This window comes from Artemia sp. Qi Xiang Cuo, chromosome 7 (assembly GCF_049724085.1).
Source record: "Artemia sp. Qi Xiang Cuo chromosome 7, ASM4972408v1, whole genome shotgun sequence".
NCBI classification, from domain to species: domain Eukaryota; kingdom Metazoa; phylum Arthropoda; class Branchiopoda; order Anostraca; family Artemiidae; genus Artemia; species Artemia sp. Qi Xiang Cuo.
The window spans coordinates 55,586,392-55,607,898 of NC_142800.1; the positions used below are offsets into that span (position 1 = coordinate 55,586,392).

The 21,507-nt window shown below is 35.9% G+C and overlaps 1 protein-coding gene across 1 annotated transcript in view; it reads right to left on the reverse strand.

Annotated features, from left to right (window-relative positions):
- The window catches only part of LOC148950460 (beta-galactosidase-1-like protein 2), a 71,004-nt gene extending 62,282 nt beyond the window's left edge, over positions 1–8,722 (reverse strand). Inside the window, exon 1 of the mRNA XM_089092414.1 lies at positions 8,585–8,722. Within this exon, the coding sequence (XP_088948540.1) occupies positions 8,585–8,594 (10 nt within the window). The 5' untranslated portion in view covers positions 8,595–8,722. The remainder of the gene's footprint in view (positions 1–8,584) is intronic.
- Between the last annotated feature and the right edge of the window lie 12,785 nt (positions 8,723–21,507).

The window sequence follows — 21,507 nt, forward strand, 5'->3', positions numbered from 1 at the left end:
TACATGCCCTCCAATCTCTATTGACTCTTAAAAAGTGAACAAGAACTTTCAATTTCCAATCAAATGAGCCCTCTCCGAATTTTATACAAGCATCCCTTCCATAAGAACTATATATGCCCCCAGAGCACTACTCATAATGCCTGCTTCCGGGCTCTAGGGGTTGTGTCGACACAGTAATTTTTCTTATCTAACCTTTGAACTATTTTTAATGAAATTGCTATTATAAAAATTTTAACGGATAGGTTTGGGGAAAAAAGTGTGTGTGTGTGTGTGGGAGGGGGTAGTTGCCCTTGGATATATTTTGACTCTTAAAAATTGAACTAGAATTATTAATTTCCAATCAAATGAGCCCTCTCTGAAGTTTATACGAGTTTCCCTTTCATAAGAGCCATATACGCCCCCAGGACAATACATACAACACCTATCCCCCGGGCCCTGGGGGGAGCTTTTGTTATCTAATTTTTGAACAATTTCCAAAAAACTGGCTATCTCAAAATTTGTAGCGGGTGAGTTTGGGGGAAAAGGGAGGGGGGCTAGTTGCCCTTGAATCTCTTGACTCTTAAAAAGTGAACTAGAACTTTCGATTACTAATGAAGTTAATGCTCTAAGAAGTATATACGAACAGCCGTTTTATGAGAAGCATATACGCCCTCAGGGCAAAACCTAAAACGCCTACCCACGGGCCTTAGGGGTTTGTCTTGACACCGGAGTTTTTTTTATTAGACCTTTGAACTATTTCTAACAAAATGTCTATCTAAAAATTTTCATCAGATGGGTTTTGAAAAAGAAGGCGTGGGGGGGGGGGGGCCCGCTGCCCTCGGATCTCTTCTGACTGTTAAAAGTGAGCTCGAACTTTCAATTTCCAACCAAATGAGCTCTCTCTGAAGTTTTTACGAGCATCCCTTTCATAAGAACCATATATGCCCCAGGGCAAAATTTAATAAACCTGCCCCTGGGCCCTGGGGGGTTCTGACGACACCTGATTTTTTGATATCTGACTTTGGAACAATTTTTAACTTAATGGCTATCTCAAAATATTATCGGATGCATTTGGGGAAAAAGGGGCGTGGGGCGTAGTTGCCCTCCAATTTCTTTTGACTCTAAAAAACTGAACTAGAACTTTTAATTTACAAAATTTAATTTAGTTTATCAAATGAGCCATCTCTGAATTTTATACAAGCTTCCCTTCAATAAGAACCATATATTCCCCAAGGGCATAACTTACAACACCTGCCCTTGGGCCCTGGGGGGTTGTGTTGACCTCTGAGTTTTCGTTATATGGTCTTTGAACTATTTAAAAAAATATATCTCAAAGTTTTTATCGGATGGGTTTGATGGAAAAAGGGCGTGAAGGGGGGGGGGGGGACTAGTTGCCCTCCAAAATCTTTTTACTCTGAAAAAGTGAACAAGAACTTTCAATTTCGAATCAAATGATCCCTCTTTGAAGTTAATACGACAATCCCTTCCATAAGACCCATATATGCCCCCAGGGCATAACTTACAACGCCTGCCCCCTGGCCCTGGTGGGTTGCGTCGACACCGGAATTTTTTTTATATGATCTTTGAACTATTTTTAACAAAATAGCTATCTTAAAATTTTTATTGGACGCATTTGGGAAAAAAGGGTTTAGGGGGGTGGGGGGAGCTGGTTACCATCGAATATCTGTTGACACTTAAAAAGTGAACTAGAACTTTCAATTTCCAATCAAATGAACCCTCTCTGGAGTTTATACGAGCATTCCTTCCATAAGAACCACATATTTCCTCAGGGCATAACTTATAACCCTTGGCCCTGAAGACTGTGGAGGAGTGTCCTGCTCAAACATATAATTTCCGGAACTTTCGACTACGTTGAACAAAATGGCTATATCAAAATTTTGATCGCATGTGTTTTGGGAAATAGTGAACGTGGATGGGGTGTCAGTTGCCTTAGAATCACTTTCAACTATTAAAAAGGGAACTAGCCATTTAAATTTCCAATCGAATGAGTCCTTTCTGAATTTTTTACGACAACGTTGTCTATACAAAACCTTATATGCCCCAGGGCAAAACTTATAACCCTTGCCCCGAGGGCTGTGGGGGAGTTGTCATCCTCAAAGACCTAATTTCCAGAACTTAAACCTACGTTTAATAAAATGGCTATCTCAAAATTTTGATTGGATGTGTCGGGAGAAAAGGTGGGTATGAGAGGGGGGTTAGTTGCCCTCCATTCACTTTCGACTATTAAAAAGGGCACTAGCCCTTTGAATTTCCTATCGAATGAGCCATTTTTAAAGTTTCTACGACAACACCTTCTATAAAAACGTAGGGCATAACTTAAAACCCTTAATAAAATGGCTATCTCAAAATTTTGATTGGATGTGTCGGGGGAAAAGGTGGGCATGAGAGGGGGGTTAGTAGCCCTCCAATCACTTTCGACTATTAAAAAGGGCACTAGCCCTTTGAATTTACAATCGAATGAGCCTTGAAGTTTATAGGAGAACGCCTTCTATTAAAACCTTATATGCCCCCAGGGCATAACTTAAAACCCTTGCCCTGAGAGTTGTGGGGGAGTGTCCTCCTCAAAAAAATATTTTCTATCTGGAAATCAACTACGCCGAACAAAATGGCTATCTCAAAATTTTGATTGGATGTGTTTGGGGGAATGATGGGCGTGGGGGGGGGGGGTGGCTAGTTGCCCTCCAATCACTTTCGACTATTAAAAAGGGCACTAGAACTCTCGATTTCCAATCGAATAAGCCCCTTTTGAAGTTTCTACGACAACCTCTTCTATATAAAGTGCCACTAGGAAACAAAAATAATAAATAATAAAACATTGAAGCCGTATGGTCTTTACTAAAGGCAACGCTATAGCGTTGCCTCTGATGTTTGAACTATTTTTAACAAAATTGCTATCTCAAAATTTTTATCGGATGGGTTAGGGGAAAAAGGGCATGGGGGACTAGATTAAGCTTTGGTCTCTTTTGACTCTTTAAAAGTGAACTAGAACTTTCTATTTTCAATCAAATGAGACCTCTCTGAAGTTTATACTAGTGTCCCTTCTATAAGAACCATATATATCCCCAGAGTATAACTTACAACACCTATCCCTGGGCCCTGGGGGTCGTGCCGTCCCTGGGGTTTCAATATCTGATGGTTGAACAATTTTTAACAAAAAGGTCACCTGAAATTTTTATCGGATGGGTTTATCCATCCGATACGCCCAAAGGCGTGGAGGGCGGGAGGGGCTAGTTGCCCTCTGAGAAAATGATCTACAACTTTTAATTTCCATTCAAATGAACCCTCTCTGAAGTTTATAAGAGCATACCTTCCATAAGAACCCTATATGCCCCCGGAGCAATACTTACAACGTCTTCCCAGGCCCTGGAGGGGGGGGGGGGTTCTGTACAAGGAGTTTTTTCTTATCTGATCTTTGAACTATTTTTGACGAAATGACCATACGCAAAGGTGTTTTTGTTATATGATCTTTCAACTATTTTTAACAAAATGGCTACCTCAAATTTCTTATCAGATGTATTTGGGGAAAAAGGGCTTGGGGGCCAGTTGCACTCTGATCACTTTTGAACCTTAAAAGGGCAGTAGTACTCTCAATTTCCAATCGAATGATTTCCCTCGAAAGTTTATACGACGACCCTTCTATATGAAGTGCCTCTGGGAAAAAAATAAATGGAGCGTGAGGGGGGGGGGGGTGAATTACAACGGTCAATTTTCAATTAAATGAGCCCTCTAGGAATTTTATACGATCATCCCTTCCATAAAAAACATATTGGCCCCCAGGGCATAACTTACAAAGCCTACCCCTGGGCGCGGGGGGGCTGTATCGATACCGGAGTTTTTTGTTATTAGAACTTTGAACTATTTTTAACAAAATTTGTATCTCAAAATTTTTATGTGATGCATATAGGGCGTGGAGGAGGGGGGGGGTCTAGTTGCCCTCCGATCTATTTTGACTCTTAAAAAGTGAACAAGAAATTTCAATTTCAAATCAAAAGAGCCCTCTCCGAAGTTTATACCAGCATCCCTTCCATAAGAACTATATATGCCCCTAGAGCATTACTCATAACGCCTGCCTCCGGGCTTTGGCGGGTTCCGTCGACACAGGAATTTTTCTTATCTGACCTTTGAACTATTTTTAATGAAATGGCTATTATAAAATTCTTATCGAATGGGCTTGGGAAAAAAAGAGCGCGTGACTCTTAAAAATTGAACTACAACTTTCAATTTCCAATCGAATGAGCCCCCTCTGAAGTTTATACGAGCATCACTTTCATAAGAACAATATACGTCCCCAGGACAACACTTACAGCTCCTATCCCGCGGTCTCTGGGGGGTGTTTTTGTTATCTAATTTTTGAACAATTTCCAAAACACTGGCTATCTCAAAATTTGTAGGGACGGGTTTGGGGAAAAATGAGCGTGGGGGGGGGGCTAGTTTAACTCTCTTGACTCTTAAAAAGTGAACTAGAACTTTCAATTTCGAATCAAATGAGCCCTCTGTGAACTTTATAGGAGCATCCCTTTCATAAGAGCCATACCTGCCGTTAGGGCATAACTTAGAACGCCTTCCCCTGTGCCCAGGGAGGTTCTATTGACACCGGATTTTTTTCTTACCCGACCTTTGAACTATTTTTAACAAGATGTCTATCTAAAAATTTTCATCAGATTGGTTGGGGGATAGCTGCCCTCGCATCTCTTTTGACTATTAAAAAGTGAGCTCGAATTTTCAATATCCAATCAAATGAGCCATCTCTGAAGTTTATACGAGCATCCCTTTCATACGAACAATATATGCCCCAGGGCATAACTTACAACGCCTGCCCCCGGACCCTGGGGGGTTATGACGACACCTGAGATTTGGTTATCTGGCTTTTGAGAACTTTTTAACTTAATGCATATCTCAAACTTTTATTTGATGCATTTGAGGAATAGGGGCGTGGGGGGTTAGTTGCCCTCCAATATCTTTTGACTCGAAAAAACTTAACTAGAACTTTCAATTTCTATTTAAATGAGCCATCTCTGAATTTTTTACGAGCATCCCTTCAATAAGAACCATATATTCCCCAAGGGCATAACTTACAACACCTGCCCTCGGGCCCTGTGTTGACCCCTGAGTTTTCGTTATATGGTCTTTGAACTATTATAAAAAAAGCTATCTCAAAGTTCTTATCAGATGGGTTTGAGGAAAAAAGACGTGGAGGGGGGGGGGGGGCTAGGTGCCCTCCAATCTTTTGACTCTTAAAAAATGAACTAGAACTTTCAATTTCGAATCAAATGATCCCTCTTAGAAGTTAATACGAGCATCCCTTCTATAAGACCCATATGTGCCCCCGGGCATAACTTACAACGCCTGCCCCCGGGCCCTGGTGGGTTGTGTCAACACCGGAATTTTTATTATATGATCTTTGAACTATTTTTAACAAAATAGCTATCTTAAAATTTTTATTGGATGCATTTGAGAAAATAGGGTTTAGGGGGGGGGGGAGCTGGTTACCCTCAAATATCTTATGACGCTTAAAAACTGAACTAGAACTTTCAATATCCAATCAAATGAGCCCTCTCTGAAGTTTATACAACAATGTTGTCTATACAAGACCTTATATGCCCCCAGGGCATAACTTACAACCCTTGCCCTGAGGGCTGTGGGGGAGTTGTCATCCTCAAAGACCTAATTTCCCGAACTTAAAACTACGTTTAGTAAAATGGCTCTCAAAATTTTGATTGGATGTGTTTGGGGAAAAGGTGGGCGAGAGAGGGGGGCTTTTAAGCCCTTTGAATTTCCAATCAAATGAGCATTTTTTGAAGTTTCTACGACAACGCCTTCTACAAAAATCTTATATATCCCCAGGGTATTACTTATAACCCATGCCCTGAGGGTTGTGGGGGAGTTTCCTCCTTAAAAAGATAATTTCTATCTGAAAATCAACTACGCTGAACAAAACGGCTGTCTCAAAATTTTGATTTGATGTGTTTGGGGGAATGAAGGGCGTGGGGGGCTAGTTGCCCCCCAATCACTTTCTACTATTAAAAAGGGCAGTAGCCCTTTGAATTTCCAATTGAATGAGCCTTTTTTGAAGTTTCTACGACAACACCTTCTATAAAAACCTTATATGCCTCAGGGTATAACTTAAAACCCTTGCCCTGAGAGTTGTGGGGGAGTGTCCTCCTCAAAAACATTTTTTCTATTTGGAAATCAACTACGCTTAAAAAATTGGCTATCTAAAAATTTTGTTGGTATGTGTTTGGGGAATTTATGGGGTTGGGGGGGGGGGGCTAGTTACCCTCCAATCACTTTCGACTATTAAAAAGGGTACTAGCAATTTTAATTTCCAATCAAATGAGCCGGTTTTGAATTTTCTACGACAACACCTTCGATAAAAACCTTATATGCCCCCAGGGCATAACTTAAAACCCTTGATCTGAGGGTTGTGGGGGAGTGTCCTTCTCAAAAATATATTTTCTATTTGGATATCAACTACGCTGAACAAAATGGCTATCTCAAAATTTCGATTCAATGTGTTTGGGGGAATGATGGGCGGGGGGGGGGGGGCTAGTTGCCCTCCAATCATTTTTGACTATTAAAAAGGGCCCTAGAACTCTCAAGTTCCAATCGAATGAGCCCCCTTTGAAGTTTCTACGACGACCCCTTCCATATGAAGTCCCTCTGGGAAAAAACAAATAATAATAAATAAATAATAAAACATTGGAGCCGTATGACCTTTACTATAGACAACGCTAAAGCGTTGCCTCTGATTGATAATACATCTGTTGGGACAATTGGTTTGTCTCTCATTTTGTGCAACGCTTAATGACTTTTCAGTAAAAAAAAAAAAAAAAAACACAAAAAAAATTTCCTTTTTTGTGCTTGTTTTTTTTTCTGAGAATCCATATTATAGTACACTATCAATATAATGGGAGATTAAAAATTGAGAATCTTATCAAATTCCTAAAACAAAATCCCACTTTTTTCTGCGAGTTTTGTATTTTCAGTAAAGCACTATTTTTTCAACTTGTCAAAAATGTAGAAAAAGATCATAAGTTAGTTCTTTTCATTATTTGTATACATATATATATATATATATATATTGCAAAGGGTGCAAAACAATCTTGTTTATTTTTAGAATTCAACTCTGCTCTTTACTTCCATAAGAAGAATTTTGTCTTATTTTTATAAACTTCTGCTTAGAATTTCATGACCTGAGTTTAAAATATGTCATTTGTTTATGACTAGCGGCTCCAATGTTTAGGAAAAATGAGAATTTCAGTCCAAATGATAAATTTAGTTTTGCAATGTTTCAGGATCCGTTGGCAATCTTTTTTTTTTACTTTGACAAAATTCGTAGTTGACATCTTTTACCTCCCTCATCGCCCACTTTTACCTCTTATCGCGAGAAAAGATCAGGAAAAAGGATATGAGAGGCTGTATAAATGGTGGAATTTCATGTTCAGATTATACCCAAGGTATTTAAAACCATTAAGCATGGTGTTCACCAGTCCAAAACAGTTCTTTGCTTTGCGTTTATCTAGAAAATTTTGGATAGCTGAAAGAGATTTTCAGGCTTTTCGCTCAAACTCATTCCGAGTCAGGGACATTGCTTAGTCGTATTGTTTGCGGGCAACCAAATTTTCCAATTTGTAATTTTTCCGTAATAACTGACATTTTATAGCTCTAATCTTATAAAAAGCATTTACAAACTGCTTCCTAACTAAACTGTTTAAACAGCGAAATTGATTGTCTGTAGGGGAAGTAAGAGAATATTGCTTGTATAATTCTCCCCAGTGTTCATGTTTTCTCTCTAAGGCCATTTTCGAAAGAGAGAAGGATTTATTGACAAAAAAAAATTATTTTGCTTTTTCTCCGACAACATCATCCGACACCCCCACAATAAATAAATCAATCAATCAAAACTCATATTCTATAAAAAGCAGTTCCTCAACGGTGTTTCTAAACATATTGGGGTCTCAAATAATCTTAATATCATCGGTTAAACTAAGTCCATTTCCGTGTACCTCTATAAATATTAGAAAAAACATGAACGGGAAGAAATACCTCTAGGTGCATAGAAGTCAACATTATCTTTTGTATTGTGAAAATGAACAATAAAAAATAAAAATAAACCACAATACGTAGAATTCACGATGACCTGCAGCCGGCCAAATTTTTAAAGTTGGATAAATTTCTCGAACAGACTTACGTAGAGATATGCCTGCTAAAATTCCTACAGTATGATTTTGTAGAACTCTTACTGGTTTTAGGATAGATGGAAAAGTAGAAAGCCAAATACTCGAACAATAATGTACACACGGGTGTATTAGAAAAAAATTAAGATGACGAAGGAAAGATTTAAGAAAATAATACTGGATATTCTTCATTATACCTAGAGTTCTTGCCAAAATTTTACTAGTTAAAGTTACATGTTGCTTAAAAGATAAACATTCATCATTTACAATCCCAAGGTATTTCAAAGACGCAGCCCGGTTTAAAGCGCCATTGGGCATATCTAATTCCTTATCCATGGGTAAAAGTCTGGTGATTGTGAGAAAACGATAAAATTAAACTTAGCCATGCTAATCCTTAGTTTATTTACCCTTAGACATACTACAATTCTATTAACTGATTCCTTCATGGAAATCTGCAGCAGCTCCGCTGTCTTAGCTGTGCTAATGGATATTGTGTCATCAGCAAAAAGCGAAATAGTCAGGTTAGCCGTTAGTTCATTTATTCTGTAATAAAAAATATTTAGACAATTTGGTAGATCATTAATAAATGTCAAGAATAATATAGGACCAAAGAACTGATCCATGCGGAACGCCTGAACGCCTATTTCAAAAGTTTTTTTTCGCGAAGAAAATAATTTAGTTGGACATACTGGTAACGCTCACTTACAAATCTTCTTATAAAATTTAAAGGTTTTCCCCTCAAACCACACACCTCAAATTTTTTAAGTAGACGTTCGGGATCCACCGTGTCGAAAGCTTTCATCGGATCTAAAAATACAGCATACAACACCTACTTTAAAACCTTTATCTAATACATCATTAATAATGGTTGTCAAATAAATCATTGTCTGTTCCGTTGTCCTTTTTTTATGGAACCCAAAACCCAAAGCGGCCCTTATAACAATACAAGGGTAGTGTATCTTCTTTAAACATATATCTTGATGGTTCATTGGTAAAAATCTCAGAAGCATTAATATCTAAATTTCTATTTTTCATTTCATTAAACTGGCAGGAAAATCAACCCTTCAGCTTTCAAGCTGCATGACATTAGCAGTCCCTGGAGGTAAAAAAAAAATCTCTTTTAACCATTATAAATAAAAGTTAATGCATGTGATGGTATAGGGTGGCGGCCAGACGCATAGGACCCATTACAATTATTTGTTTTTAACTCAAATATATATCAAACACTTATATTCAACATTATTTGACAAACTATCCACTATCACATTAGCACTTCATCGTATCATTGCTATCATACATTTTGAAAACATGTGTCCATATTTGCGATTCGACCGCCATGTTTTTTTTCAAGGTCAGTAATTAGAGTGAATGCTTTTCTAATTGTTAGTCGTTCACTCAAACAATCTCGCCGTTTGATAAGTCTTCCGGGGGTGCACCTTTCGAAAACCAAGAGTCAATTCCAAAATCGTGCAATTTTGATTTCAAATGAAGCAACTTCTTTCTAACGTCACGAACAGACTTCGGCGCATCGTCCGTCAGATATATTTTCTCGAATCCTCCAATTTTTGGTTTTTCAGTTTCTTGGCATTAATCAAAATCTCATTCCTGATTAACTTTGATGGTAATTCAAATTTCCAAAAAAAAATCATGTATTCCTTGAAATTCACCACTTAACTGGGCTTGGGACTGGGAGATCAATCCCTTCAACAACCTTAGATGGTAATTCCTGTGCTCTTATTTTATCTTGAACTTTCACATTCCACATCACTAAATGTTTATCATTTTCTTTACTTTCCAATTTAATCAAAGCAAGCAACATATTGTCAATATGTGACTTAAGCGCTATATTTTCCTCTGCCAACACATTATTTTATTTTTGACACTTACTGTCTCTAATTCAACATTCTGGACACGAGTTTTCATCTGTGCCACTTCTTTGCTCGATTCAAAAACAGTTTCTTCTATTTTTTTTTTTTTTACATTAACTTCAGTTGTTTTAATGTTAGATCTTAATGATTCCAAAGTTGACAGTATTTCCTTTAACTGTGTCCAAAATTAAACTGCGAATTTCTGCCAAAGACTTTATAGAAATTTCATCACCCTGCCTCCTTGCCGTAGACCCAGATAAGTTCAGACTCATGCATTTTCTTCTTTCTCTTTCCCATCCTTCAGAAACTTATACAAATTCAGACAACGAAGTTCATAAGTTCAGGTCACGGCAATTTCAAATTCAAATTAAATTCAAATTAATTTATTTAACATAAAAAAAATACAAACAAATTTACAGCGGCCATCTACAAAAACCCGAAGGTTTGTTTACGATGGCTGCAAATCCATTATTATAAGGCTCTACATCCACATAAAAACTATCTCTTTACGGGGAAAAATCAGCACTTGAACTGAATCAACGTAAAGAACATATCCTACTCTAAAAGGATTACACTCTAGAAATCGCAAGTGAGAAATATCACATATCATCCTTAAAACATCCACTCAAAAAAAAAAAACAACAAAAAAAAAAAAAAAAAAAAAAGAGATACATCTAACTAAATCAACTATGACAAAATCAATAAGTATCAGCTAGGCTATAGAGCCGACTCCGTGCGCTTTGGCTGGGTAATTTTGCGAAAATGCGACCATTATCTGTCCAAAAAATTTTCATACCAAACATTAATCAAATTCAAAAATCTAATAATTCAGATTATATCCCAAACGGCAACGCTTCAATCTATTCGTAAGCTGGATTAAATTATCAGCTTCTCTTCCACAATTTTGGAGGGAACTCAACGCACCTGGTCCCTCATAAAGAATCAGACACACATTACGTTGAGTCTTTCAGAAATCAAATGTAAGGCCATTCACATTTCTAGTTTCATAACAGTGATAAGATGAGTTAGCTTTAAAAATTTCCCAAAATACCTTCGGTGAACACTTATTCAAACATTGATAAATAAAAATTGCTAACTGGTAATCCCGTAACTGATAAATATTTAAAATTTTCAAACTTGTAAAGCAATTCAACGTGCTATTTTCAAACTGAATATAATTACCTAAAATACGAACTATTTTATTCTGTAAAATTTGGACTTTTCTAAAACTTGAAATAAAACTACTAGTCCATAGCATGCAACCATACGATAAATAAGAGCTAACAATAGAATCATAAAGTAAAAGTAAAACATTTGACGGTAGTTGGTTTTTCAGCCTTCTTATCACACCCAACCCTCTTGAAATCTTAACTGCCACAAGATCACAATGTGATTTCCAACTTAAATTAAAATCAAGATTAAAGCCTAAATATTTAACAATATTTACATACTTTAAAAATTCACCGTTAAAAACAATTTTATTATCTAAAACACATGAAACTCCATTTCTACAAAATGTCACGAAATTTGTTTTTGAAATATTCACTACCAAATAACTAGAATTTGTAAAACTTATCAATTAAGCGAGGGCCTTATTTGTCTTCTCAATTAACTGGTTCAGACAAGTAGCTGTAATCGTAAACACCATGTCATCAGCTAAAGATGTTATAAGTGCATCTGATATATAAAAATGCATGGTATCAACGTAAATTAGATAAAGAAGTGGGCCAAGCACGGAACCCTGAGGCACACCAGAATTAACGATAAAAGTTTTTGAAATAGAATTTTTAATAGAGACTCGAATAATACACTGGTTAAGATAAGATTTAAACCATTTCAGAATAACCCCTTGGATCCCTAAACGGCTTAGACTATTTAATAAAATTTTATGAACCACCGTGTCAAAAGCCTTTCTAAAGTCTATAAATACTGAAAGTACCAGTACACTTTTTTCGAGAGCAACATTGATGAAATCTGTTAGGTGCTGGACTGCATGTATTGCAGAGTGGTTTTTCCTGAATCCAAACTGGGTATCACTAAGAAAACCGTAGGTAGTCAGATGGTTATAAAGTCGTCGATGCATCACTTTTTCATACAGCTTAGCAAATAGGGGCAATATTGAAATCGGCCTCCAATTAGACGGATCAGTTTTTGAACTCCCTTTGTGAAGCGGAATAACTTTAGCCTCTTTCAGACGAGTAGGAAATTCACCTTTCTTCAAAGAAAGGTTAATCAAATAAGCCATACAAGGCAACAAATATACCCTAACATGCTTAAAAGATTTCAGATTAATTCCCTCGTTCCATTAAGAACTTGATTTTACCAATCCTTTTAGGCTATCTGTCTCAATTCTTCAACGTTCGTTTCGTCTGCAGATATTTCCAATCCAACTCCTCTTTCGTCACTGAACATCTCATTAATTTCATCATTTTCATCGTATGGATTCTCGCTTATTGATTCACCAATCTTAGAAAAATATTCACCAAAGAAATTAGCCACCTCTTCATTTCCATCAACAAATTTACCATCAAAGATCAGACTAGCAGGAATCTCGGTCTCTTTCTTCTTATTTACGATTTCATTTATAATATTCCAAGTCGTTTTCGTAATGCCTTTGTTTTCCTTAAATTTCTATACAGAATATTCGCGGATGCATGACCGCCATAGCTGATTTACTTTATTACGGATTTGTCTAAATTCAGTTAGATCATGACTATGGTTACTATTTAAGTAACTCAAATACAATGTATTTCTCCTTCTAATTAAGTCAAGCAGCTCTATAGTTACCCAAGGTTTTCGGGGTTCCTTTTTCCTCACCTTTATGCTCTTTACTGGGCAAGTTCTCTCAAATATTGGCTGCAATATATCCATGAACTTATCGAATGCCACAGAAGCACTTTCAGATTCTTCATAAACTGGTTTCCATGACACGATACTTAGTTCCTCTCTAAACTTCTGTAGGTTCTCTTTTTTTAGTTGCCTTCTTTTAACCTTTGTCCTGTTCTGCTTTATCTCATATTGATATGAAGTCACTGCTACTATAGGAAAGTGATCGGAAACATCATTTACTATAACGTCAGCATAACAGCTATGTAATACCCGGGATCGCACGAAAATATTGTCAATAAGTGTAGCTGACTGTCCTGTAACACGAGTCGGAATCCCAACTAATGGATAAAAATCATAGCTAGAGAAAAGGTTTAAAAAATCCAAATTCATTGTATAAACTTAAAAGATCATAATTAAAATCCCCCATGCAAATGCACTCCAGATTACTCAATTCTACTGCATCCATTAAACTACTAAAACCATTTTCAAACTCCTCCCAAAATGTACTCGGCTGCTTATAAGCCTCAGTAATCAATATATTCTTTCCACCAACTTCCAGCTCAAGAGTAAGAGATTCCACCTTACCTTCTATCCAAACTGATAGTTCTTCCCTTATTTTAGCAACAAAATGATCCTTAACCAAAAATGCCAAACCTCCACGTCCCATTCTCTCTCTATTCCTTACAATAAGCCTGTATCCTGGAAAATTATATAACGACAGAACATGCTCAGAAGTTAAAAAAGTTTCACAAAGGCCAATTACATCAAATTTACTATTCACATTATCAATTAACTGGAGAATTTCATAATACTTTGAAGTTACATGGCAATTCCAATGACACAGGCAAATTAATCTTGCATTCACCTCTAATCCTGAAGAAATCACATCCACATAACAACTATCTCTTTGCGGGGAAAAATCAGCATTTATACTTTCTGGAAGTAAATCATCATAAAGAACATCTCCCACTCTAAAAGGATTACTCTCTAGAAAACGCAAGTAAGAAATATCACCCATTATCCTTACAAAATCCACTCAAATCAACTATGAAAAATTCAGTAAGTATCAGCTAGGCTATAGAGCCGACGCGGTGCGCTTTGGCTGGATAATTTCGCGAAAATGCGACCTTTGTCTGTCCAAACATTTTTCACACCGAACTTGCCCCTTGCACTATCTAATATTGCCTTTCTACGTTTTGTAAGAAATTCACTAACATAAATTCTGGATCCAGCTAGTTTTGGTTTAGTTTTAAACACTTCGTACGTAAGTTCTTTTGATACTAACTTCACTAAAACTGGGGCCACAGGATCTGGATTTCTGCGGGCTAAATTTCAAGAATCTTCCATAGAGTTGAGTCTGAAACACTGAATCGACACAAGATGTTCCCTAGTAATAGTCGAAACTCCCATAGTTGACTTAACAAGGTTTAAGACAGTCATATCAAGATCTGAGCCAGGTGTCTGTCTTATTCCTGAGAATATCAGACAGTCTTGCATAGCTTCCTGTTCAAAATCATCAAGCTTGTTCTCCATTGTAAGAAATACGATTTTCTAGAGATTCAATTTGACTCTTTAGTACTTTAAGAAAGTTTTCAATGCGCTCAAACCTCGGATTTAAATCTAGCACTATAGCGTCATACATTTCTGCAGTGATAATTTGACTATTTATTTGTACAGCACCAGAAGACCCAGTTCCAATGTTTTGCGCTATTTTTTCTGCAACACGTTTTTCTATATCTGCCACTAGCTTATTCTTAGTTATCGTAACTTCTTCCTGGGTCGCAGCAAACTGTTGAAAAAGTCCAGAAATAGACGAACTAGAAGAATTTTCAGGCGTCCCTGTTCTAGCAAACTCTTTGTATATATTAGGGAAAGTTGCTACTTCTGTGAAAGCTTGTCCCACCTTTTTAGTTTTCGATTTCTTTGCTTCATTAATATTCTCTGCATAAGAAACAAAGCAATTTTCACTAACTGTCTGCTTATCATGAGTACCGTAGCAGAATACTACATAACTCAGTCCATTTCTAGTGGAATTTCTTCCAAGTATTCAAACTGGCCAAAGGAGGTAGTTAATAAACTTTGCTAAGGCAAGATCTCCGATAGTAAACATCTCTTGTTTAGTTAATCAGTCTATCAAGAAGCACATCGGTAAAAAAAAAGAGATATACCGGTCTTAATTGTGAACTTTTATAACTGCTGAAGGTCACTGATAACTGCTGAAGGTCACTGATAACTGCTGAAGGTCACTTCATTGAATTAACCATGGCTACTGTTAACAGTTCAACTAGACAAAGTCCTTTCAGGTGTAATAGGTTTACGTAAACGAATTCATTCTACCTGTAATAGGTCCTGGTGCGAAGATATCTTTCTCGGTTAAATGAATTTAGGGAATTGATAATGCTACGCTGTCTAACGATCAATAGAAAACAAAGCAGATGACAGCACAATACTTCAAAGTAGAATATTTTCAAAAATTGTCACAATAGAAGGAATTTACTAAACTGTTGCGCTCGGATAAATCCAAAATTCTGCTAAAATCATAAAGCAATTTTTTCACTGTATTCTGTAGCGCCATCTGTTCACAAAACAAGATTTGATTGGCCACTCTGCTGTAGAAGGACAAATTGTTATCATTGTCAGCACACCTCCTTGCACAAGAACAATATTTTAATCTCATTCGGAATGGACTAACCATTTTGCACTGCTGGAGTAGATGACCATACTGTGACTGAAACACAATATTTGCATAGCTGATCTCGAAGTCTACAAATTCCCTTATTTTAACTATTTACTTCGATAAGCTGCACAGTTGCTCCATACAAACCAATTTTGGAGCTGATAAATGTGTAACCTACTTAGGGCGTTTTAATATAAAATTATCACGCTGCGAACTTAAATTTTATTATTCACAATTATTGTTTAATAGTTAAGAGTCATTCTTTAATTAATCCTTGAATGATCATTATTCAAAAGTGATGCAATATGTACGGACTGGATGATAGGAAAGATTTAATAGTGGAGCTGAAGCCGAGAATCCTATTTAGAGCCAAAAATATCCATTTATGGCTCTCTGAACATGTAGATTAGAAGTTCTTGCATATCTTATTTTAACAAAACAACAAACACTCACGATTTATAGTGAGCACAAAACATGGTTGGATTTCGGACGTACTTGCGACATTGTCAGCCTCTTTTGTAATCATCAATCTCTACATTTCAACCCAATACTGATTGAAATCAAACACTATTTGGGATATTTATACTTGGCGTGATTTTAGGACGTTCATATCTCAAGCTTTTAATGATTCATATACAATTTCTTATACCAAACTACTTTTCCATTTACAAAATCAAGAGAAAAAAACGGGTATAAATTACATAAAACAGTGGAACAAAAGATTTTAATAATAAAACATTCCGAATATTTCGACTTCACGTCCGAGAGCCATTATCAACAGAAAGAGGAAGGATAAAGAAAAATTTTTCGAAGTTAAATCATCTAAAGAAAGAGACAAATAACACCCAAGTGAAAAAATAATAATAACAAAAACAAACAAATAAATAAAACTCACACCTTTATAATTTCCAAAACTGAAAGTACTCAAAATGTCTGAATGATCATAAAAAGACAAACGAATGTCTTTAGTACACCAAATATTTCTACTCTTTAAAATTCGGCAAATGAGATCTATGAAAAAGGAAAATTATTTTTATTTGAAAGAAAATTTCATAGAACCCTAAGTCACCACCTCTTATTACAATTACAAGGCTAAAAACATATAAACTATGTATGGCAACAGGTCAAAGAAAGTTATGCATTATAAATTAAGTGAACTTTTTTTTTATTTGCAAACTAAGCCGCTGTCCATTGACTCTTCCCAGCATTGACCGCATCCCGATTTTCACTCACAAGGTTGACACTTGTTTAGGAAATATTTAAGAACATTTATTTGACCTTCCGCACCATAGTATATTGTTTGATCAAACGAAAATAATGGACAGGTCTATCGGACTTCTGCAAACTTTTCTAGAAATTAAAAAATATCTACCGGGATATTTGGATTAATAGAAATGAAGAGGAACATAGATTGAATCTAATGTATAATAATTTGATTAGAGAGTTGTTAAAAATTTCAAACAGTAGGGTATTACATAATAATTCTAAAACAAGCGTAAACCTTGTTAGCAAAAGTTAGGATGTGGTCAATGCTGGAAAGTTGATAGACCGCTGCTACGTTAGCAAATAAAAAATATTCACTTAATTTATAATGCTCAAGTTTCTTTCACCTGTTGTCATGTATAGATCAAATGTTTTTAACCTTGTAAATTTAATTAGAGGTTGTGACCTGGGGTCTTATGAAATTTCTTTCAAATAAAAATGGATTTCCTTTTTACTACATCCCATTTGCAAATCTGAATTTATAGAGGAGAAATATCTGGTGTACTAGACATTCGTTTGTGTCTTCTCTTGTTATTCAGACATTTACAGCATTTACAGTTATGAAATTTATTAAGATGTGAGTCTTATTTATTTGTTTTTGTTTCTCTCTCTTTTGTGATGTTTGTCCTTTCCTTTAGATGATGTAACTTTAAAGAATATTTCGTTTCTTTCCTTTTTTTCTCCGTTGATAAAGGCTTACAAACCAGGATTCAAAATCTTTAGATTTTGTTTTTACTTAAAATTTTGTTGTAGTTATTTTCTTTTGTTTTGTTCCACTGTTTTATTTAAATTATGCCCAGTTTTGTTCTCTCTTATTTTTGTTAATGATTAATCTGGATGATTTTAAACCAAAAGAGGAAACACATGACGGTATTAGTTAAGTTAGAGAGGAATTGTGGAAGATGACAGAGACAGTTAAGGAATCTGCTTAAAGTAGGTGTTATTTCGGTAAATTTCTACCAAATCATATTATTGAGTTAGGAATAAAGTGAATACACCATTCGATGCCTTTTTATGCTGATTACGAATATAATAATCATTTCTATCGGAAATGAATTTCAGCCCCCCCCCCTATATATGCCAATTCAGGGTTTGGTTGTACAAATATATACCCTGAATTGGCATATGTAGGGGGGGGGGGGCTGAAATTCAATTCCGATAGAAATGATTACATTATTCGTAATAAGCAGAAAAAAAGGCCTCGAGTGGTATATTCACTTTATGAGTAAGTCAATAATATAATTTGGTAGAACTTTACCGTTATTTCTACTTAATTTAAACCCTCCACTTACAAAAGTGGAGCAACAATAAGAAAAAGAAACACAAGAGAAATACTTGAGAGTTCCCTATGCTGTATCTCTAATTTCAAAATTATCACGCAGTTTGTGGATATGGACTGTAAGTAAGGAGCAAATTGATCCAACAGTAACCAACACTTTAAAAAAAAATAATTTTGATAAAAATTAATGCATCAAGAAAATTGACTTTTTACACTTTTTCCAGGTTTATAAAATGTATTAAGCTTAAAGTTATTCATCAAAAGACACAAGCCAGAGAAAATTTGCCAGTTTGTCAAAAAAGTAGGTAAACACCCTCCTAAATAGGTAAGTCATCTTAAAAAAATCTCAACATTAGATTCAGCATATCAGAAAAAAACTACTGTAAAGGTTCCAAGCCCCTGCCTACAAATATGTGGAATTTTCTTTGTTTTTTGCAGCAGAAAGATCATGGATGTGTTCATTTTTTTTTTATTCGTGGGTAATGGTATTGAACTAATTGTCTTAGATGATAGGGAGAGGGCTAATTCAAGCAGAAACTAAAAGCTCTAGTGTTCTTTTTAAGTGACCCAAAAGACTGTTCCGCGTAAAAGTAATATCTTCAAAAATAATATATAAAATTAAACAACAAAAGAACAAGCTTTTTTCAACTGAAAGTAAGGAGCAACATCGAAACTCAAAATGAACAGAAACGATTCAATGTATTGGAAGGGGTGTCCCCCTACTCAGTTCCTTGACTCTTTGCACTAAAGTTTGGTATTTTGCCCCAATTCATTAGGAAGGACTGCTGAAACACAATGGGGACTGAATTGGAATGAACGGCTTTTTTAAAGCACAAAAGTTTTAGCATAAAAAGCACAGGGAGAGCAGGGGTGGGTGGGGGGCACACCCTCTAATATACATAGTAATCCCTGTTTGTTTTGAGCTTTAATGTTATTCCCTACTTTCAGTTGATAAACTTGTAAGCAAGAAGCAACTCGGCCCAATAGTAAAAAAACTCCAAGAAATGCACATTTGAAAACAATTGACACTTCACCAGTAGGTTACTGGATTTTTATGTTGATTCCAAATATATAATATTCATTAGGTTTAATGTCACCCATAAAGAGCTATGACCCTGAAAAATCTTTGCCTGATTCTCGGAAAAAAAGGTGGGGGGGGGGGGGGCAACACCCCCAAAAATTAAAGAAATATTAATGAGAATCCCACTATCAGATCCAGTATATGAGAAATCATTGTAGTAGAGATTTCAAGCTCTTATCTAGAAAAATGTAGAATTTTTTTCTTTTTTTTTTTCAGAAGGAAGATGACAGATGTGTGTTCATTCGTTGTTGTTTTTTTGCAGGGTTAACCTTATCAAATAAATTGTCATAGAAGCTTTGAATAGGCCTCATTTGAACAAAAATAAGTAATCAAAAAGACTATAGTGCAAATTGCCTCCCCTCCCACCCCTATGATGCCCGTTTTCCCCAAAAAATGTCAGAAAAATTTTGAGATAATTAGCCATTTGATTCAAAATACTTGAAAGATCAAATAACTATAAATCTGGGGATGAAATGACCCACCCCCCCCCCCCCCATACACAAACACAGCCCATAGAGAAAGGGCGGTCAGTTACACACTTTGCTCGTTGTTTACATTTAGTGTTTGTTATTAGTGAATATACATACATTTGTAGGGGGAATTTTCTGTAGGGAGGGGAAATTTTTACGGGGAGGAGTGATTTTCTATGGGGAGGAAAGTTTTTAGGGAGCAAAAAATTTTCACAGAGAGGGGATTTTCTGGCACGATTTGAAAAATAGTCAGAAATTGAAAAAAAAACAAGTTTTTCTATCAGTTGAAATTCAGGAGCAACATTAAAACATGGAAAAAACAAAAGTGTACTGTAAATGAGGGAACCTTCCCTTCCTCAACCCCCACTCTTTACAGTAAATTTAGAAAAATTTTCACTATTCAGGAAAGACAAGGGCCATGAATTTTGAATGAAAGATATTTCTAAAAAATTTAAGACTTTACCATAATGGGTGAGGGATTACATAGGAACAACCCTCTCATAAACAGAATAATTTCTGTTTGTTCTATGTTTTGATCTTGCTTCTTACTTTCAGCTGATGAGAAACTCGCTTTTTATTTATTTAATCAAATAAAAAGAAAGAACTTCTCTCTGGTGAAAGTGATGAGCAACGCCAAAACTTCAAAGTAAATAGAAATTAATCCGTATATAAGGGGGCCTGCTCCCTCCAGAATACCCCTCTCTTCACGTGAGATTTTTTTAGTAATTTCTAACTAAATTCTAACTGATTCTAACTAAATGGTTCTCGTGTGTCAGGATTCATTCTTAAAGAATTGGGACGGAAGGGTGAACACAAGTGTGAAGAGCCAGGTATTGAGGAGGGTGCAGCCCCCCTTATATACAGAGTAAATTTTGTTAGCTTTAAGTTTTAATTTTGCTCCTTATTTTCAGAAGAAAACGTTTTTTTTTTAATTTAATTTCAGATCATTTTTCATAGAATGCCAAGAAATTCACCCCCTTTGTGAAAGCTCCACACCCCACAAAAATTTCTCCATAGAAAGTTTCTCCCATGTAAAATTCTTCCCCAGGAAACTACCCCGGACAATTATATCCTCACTTTAAATTTCCCCCAGAAAATTTCTTGCTTATACTTCCACCTAAAAATTACTCCTTAGTATACTTTAATTTGAAAAAAAAACTACCCAAGAGAATTCTAACTCTTCTAAGGATTTCCCCTGGGCAGTTCCTCCAACGTATCTCCACATATGAAATGGGGTTGCCAACGAGAAAGTAAAACAGATAAAAACTAATTTTGTATATAAATTCTGACAAATTCTTCCCATGTAAAATAAAAAATACCACATTTTAAAAATGGGAGCTTGGAAACTCTGCAGTAGGGTTCTCTAATATGCTGGATCTGATGGGACAATTTTCAATATTCCTTGAATTTGTAAGGATGATTCCCACCTTTTCCAAAAACCAGACAAATATTCACAGGCTTGTAATTTTTTAAGAGAAACATTAACTTAATGAATTTTATGTAATTGAAATAAGCCTAAAAGGTCAATTTCTTTTGATGTATCTATTGTTATCAAATTGTATATTTTAGAGTCTTAGTTACTATTAGGCCGAGTTGCAGCTTACTTACGGTTTGCTACCATGAACTGTCATGAAAATTTGCTTTGTAACATCTTAAGAATAACAAGTAAATGATTAAACTTGATTTTCCAAGGGGCTGTTCTATGGTGTGCATGTAACCTAGTTCAACCACCTACCAGTCTGGAACAAAACAATGCAAAATTAACCAATGCGTAAAGACCAATTCATTGGGGGCAAACTTCTGACTATGCAGGTTGAGTCAAATTTTTGGTTATATTTTTTATTTAAGGAGGCTTGAGCTGAA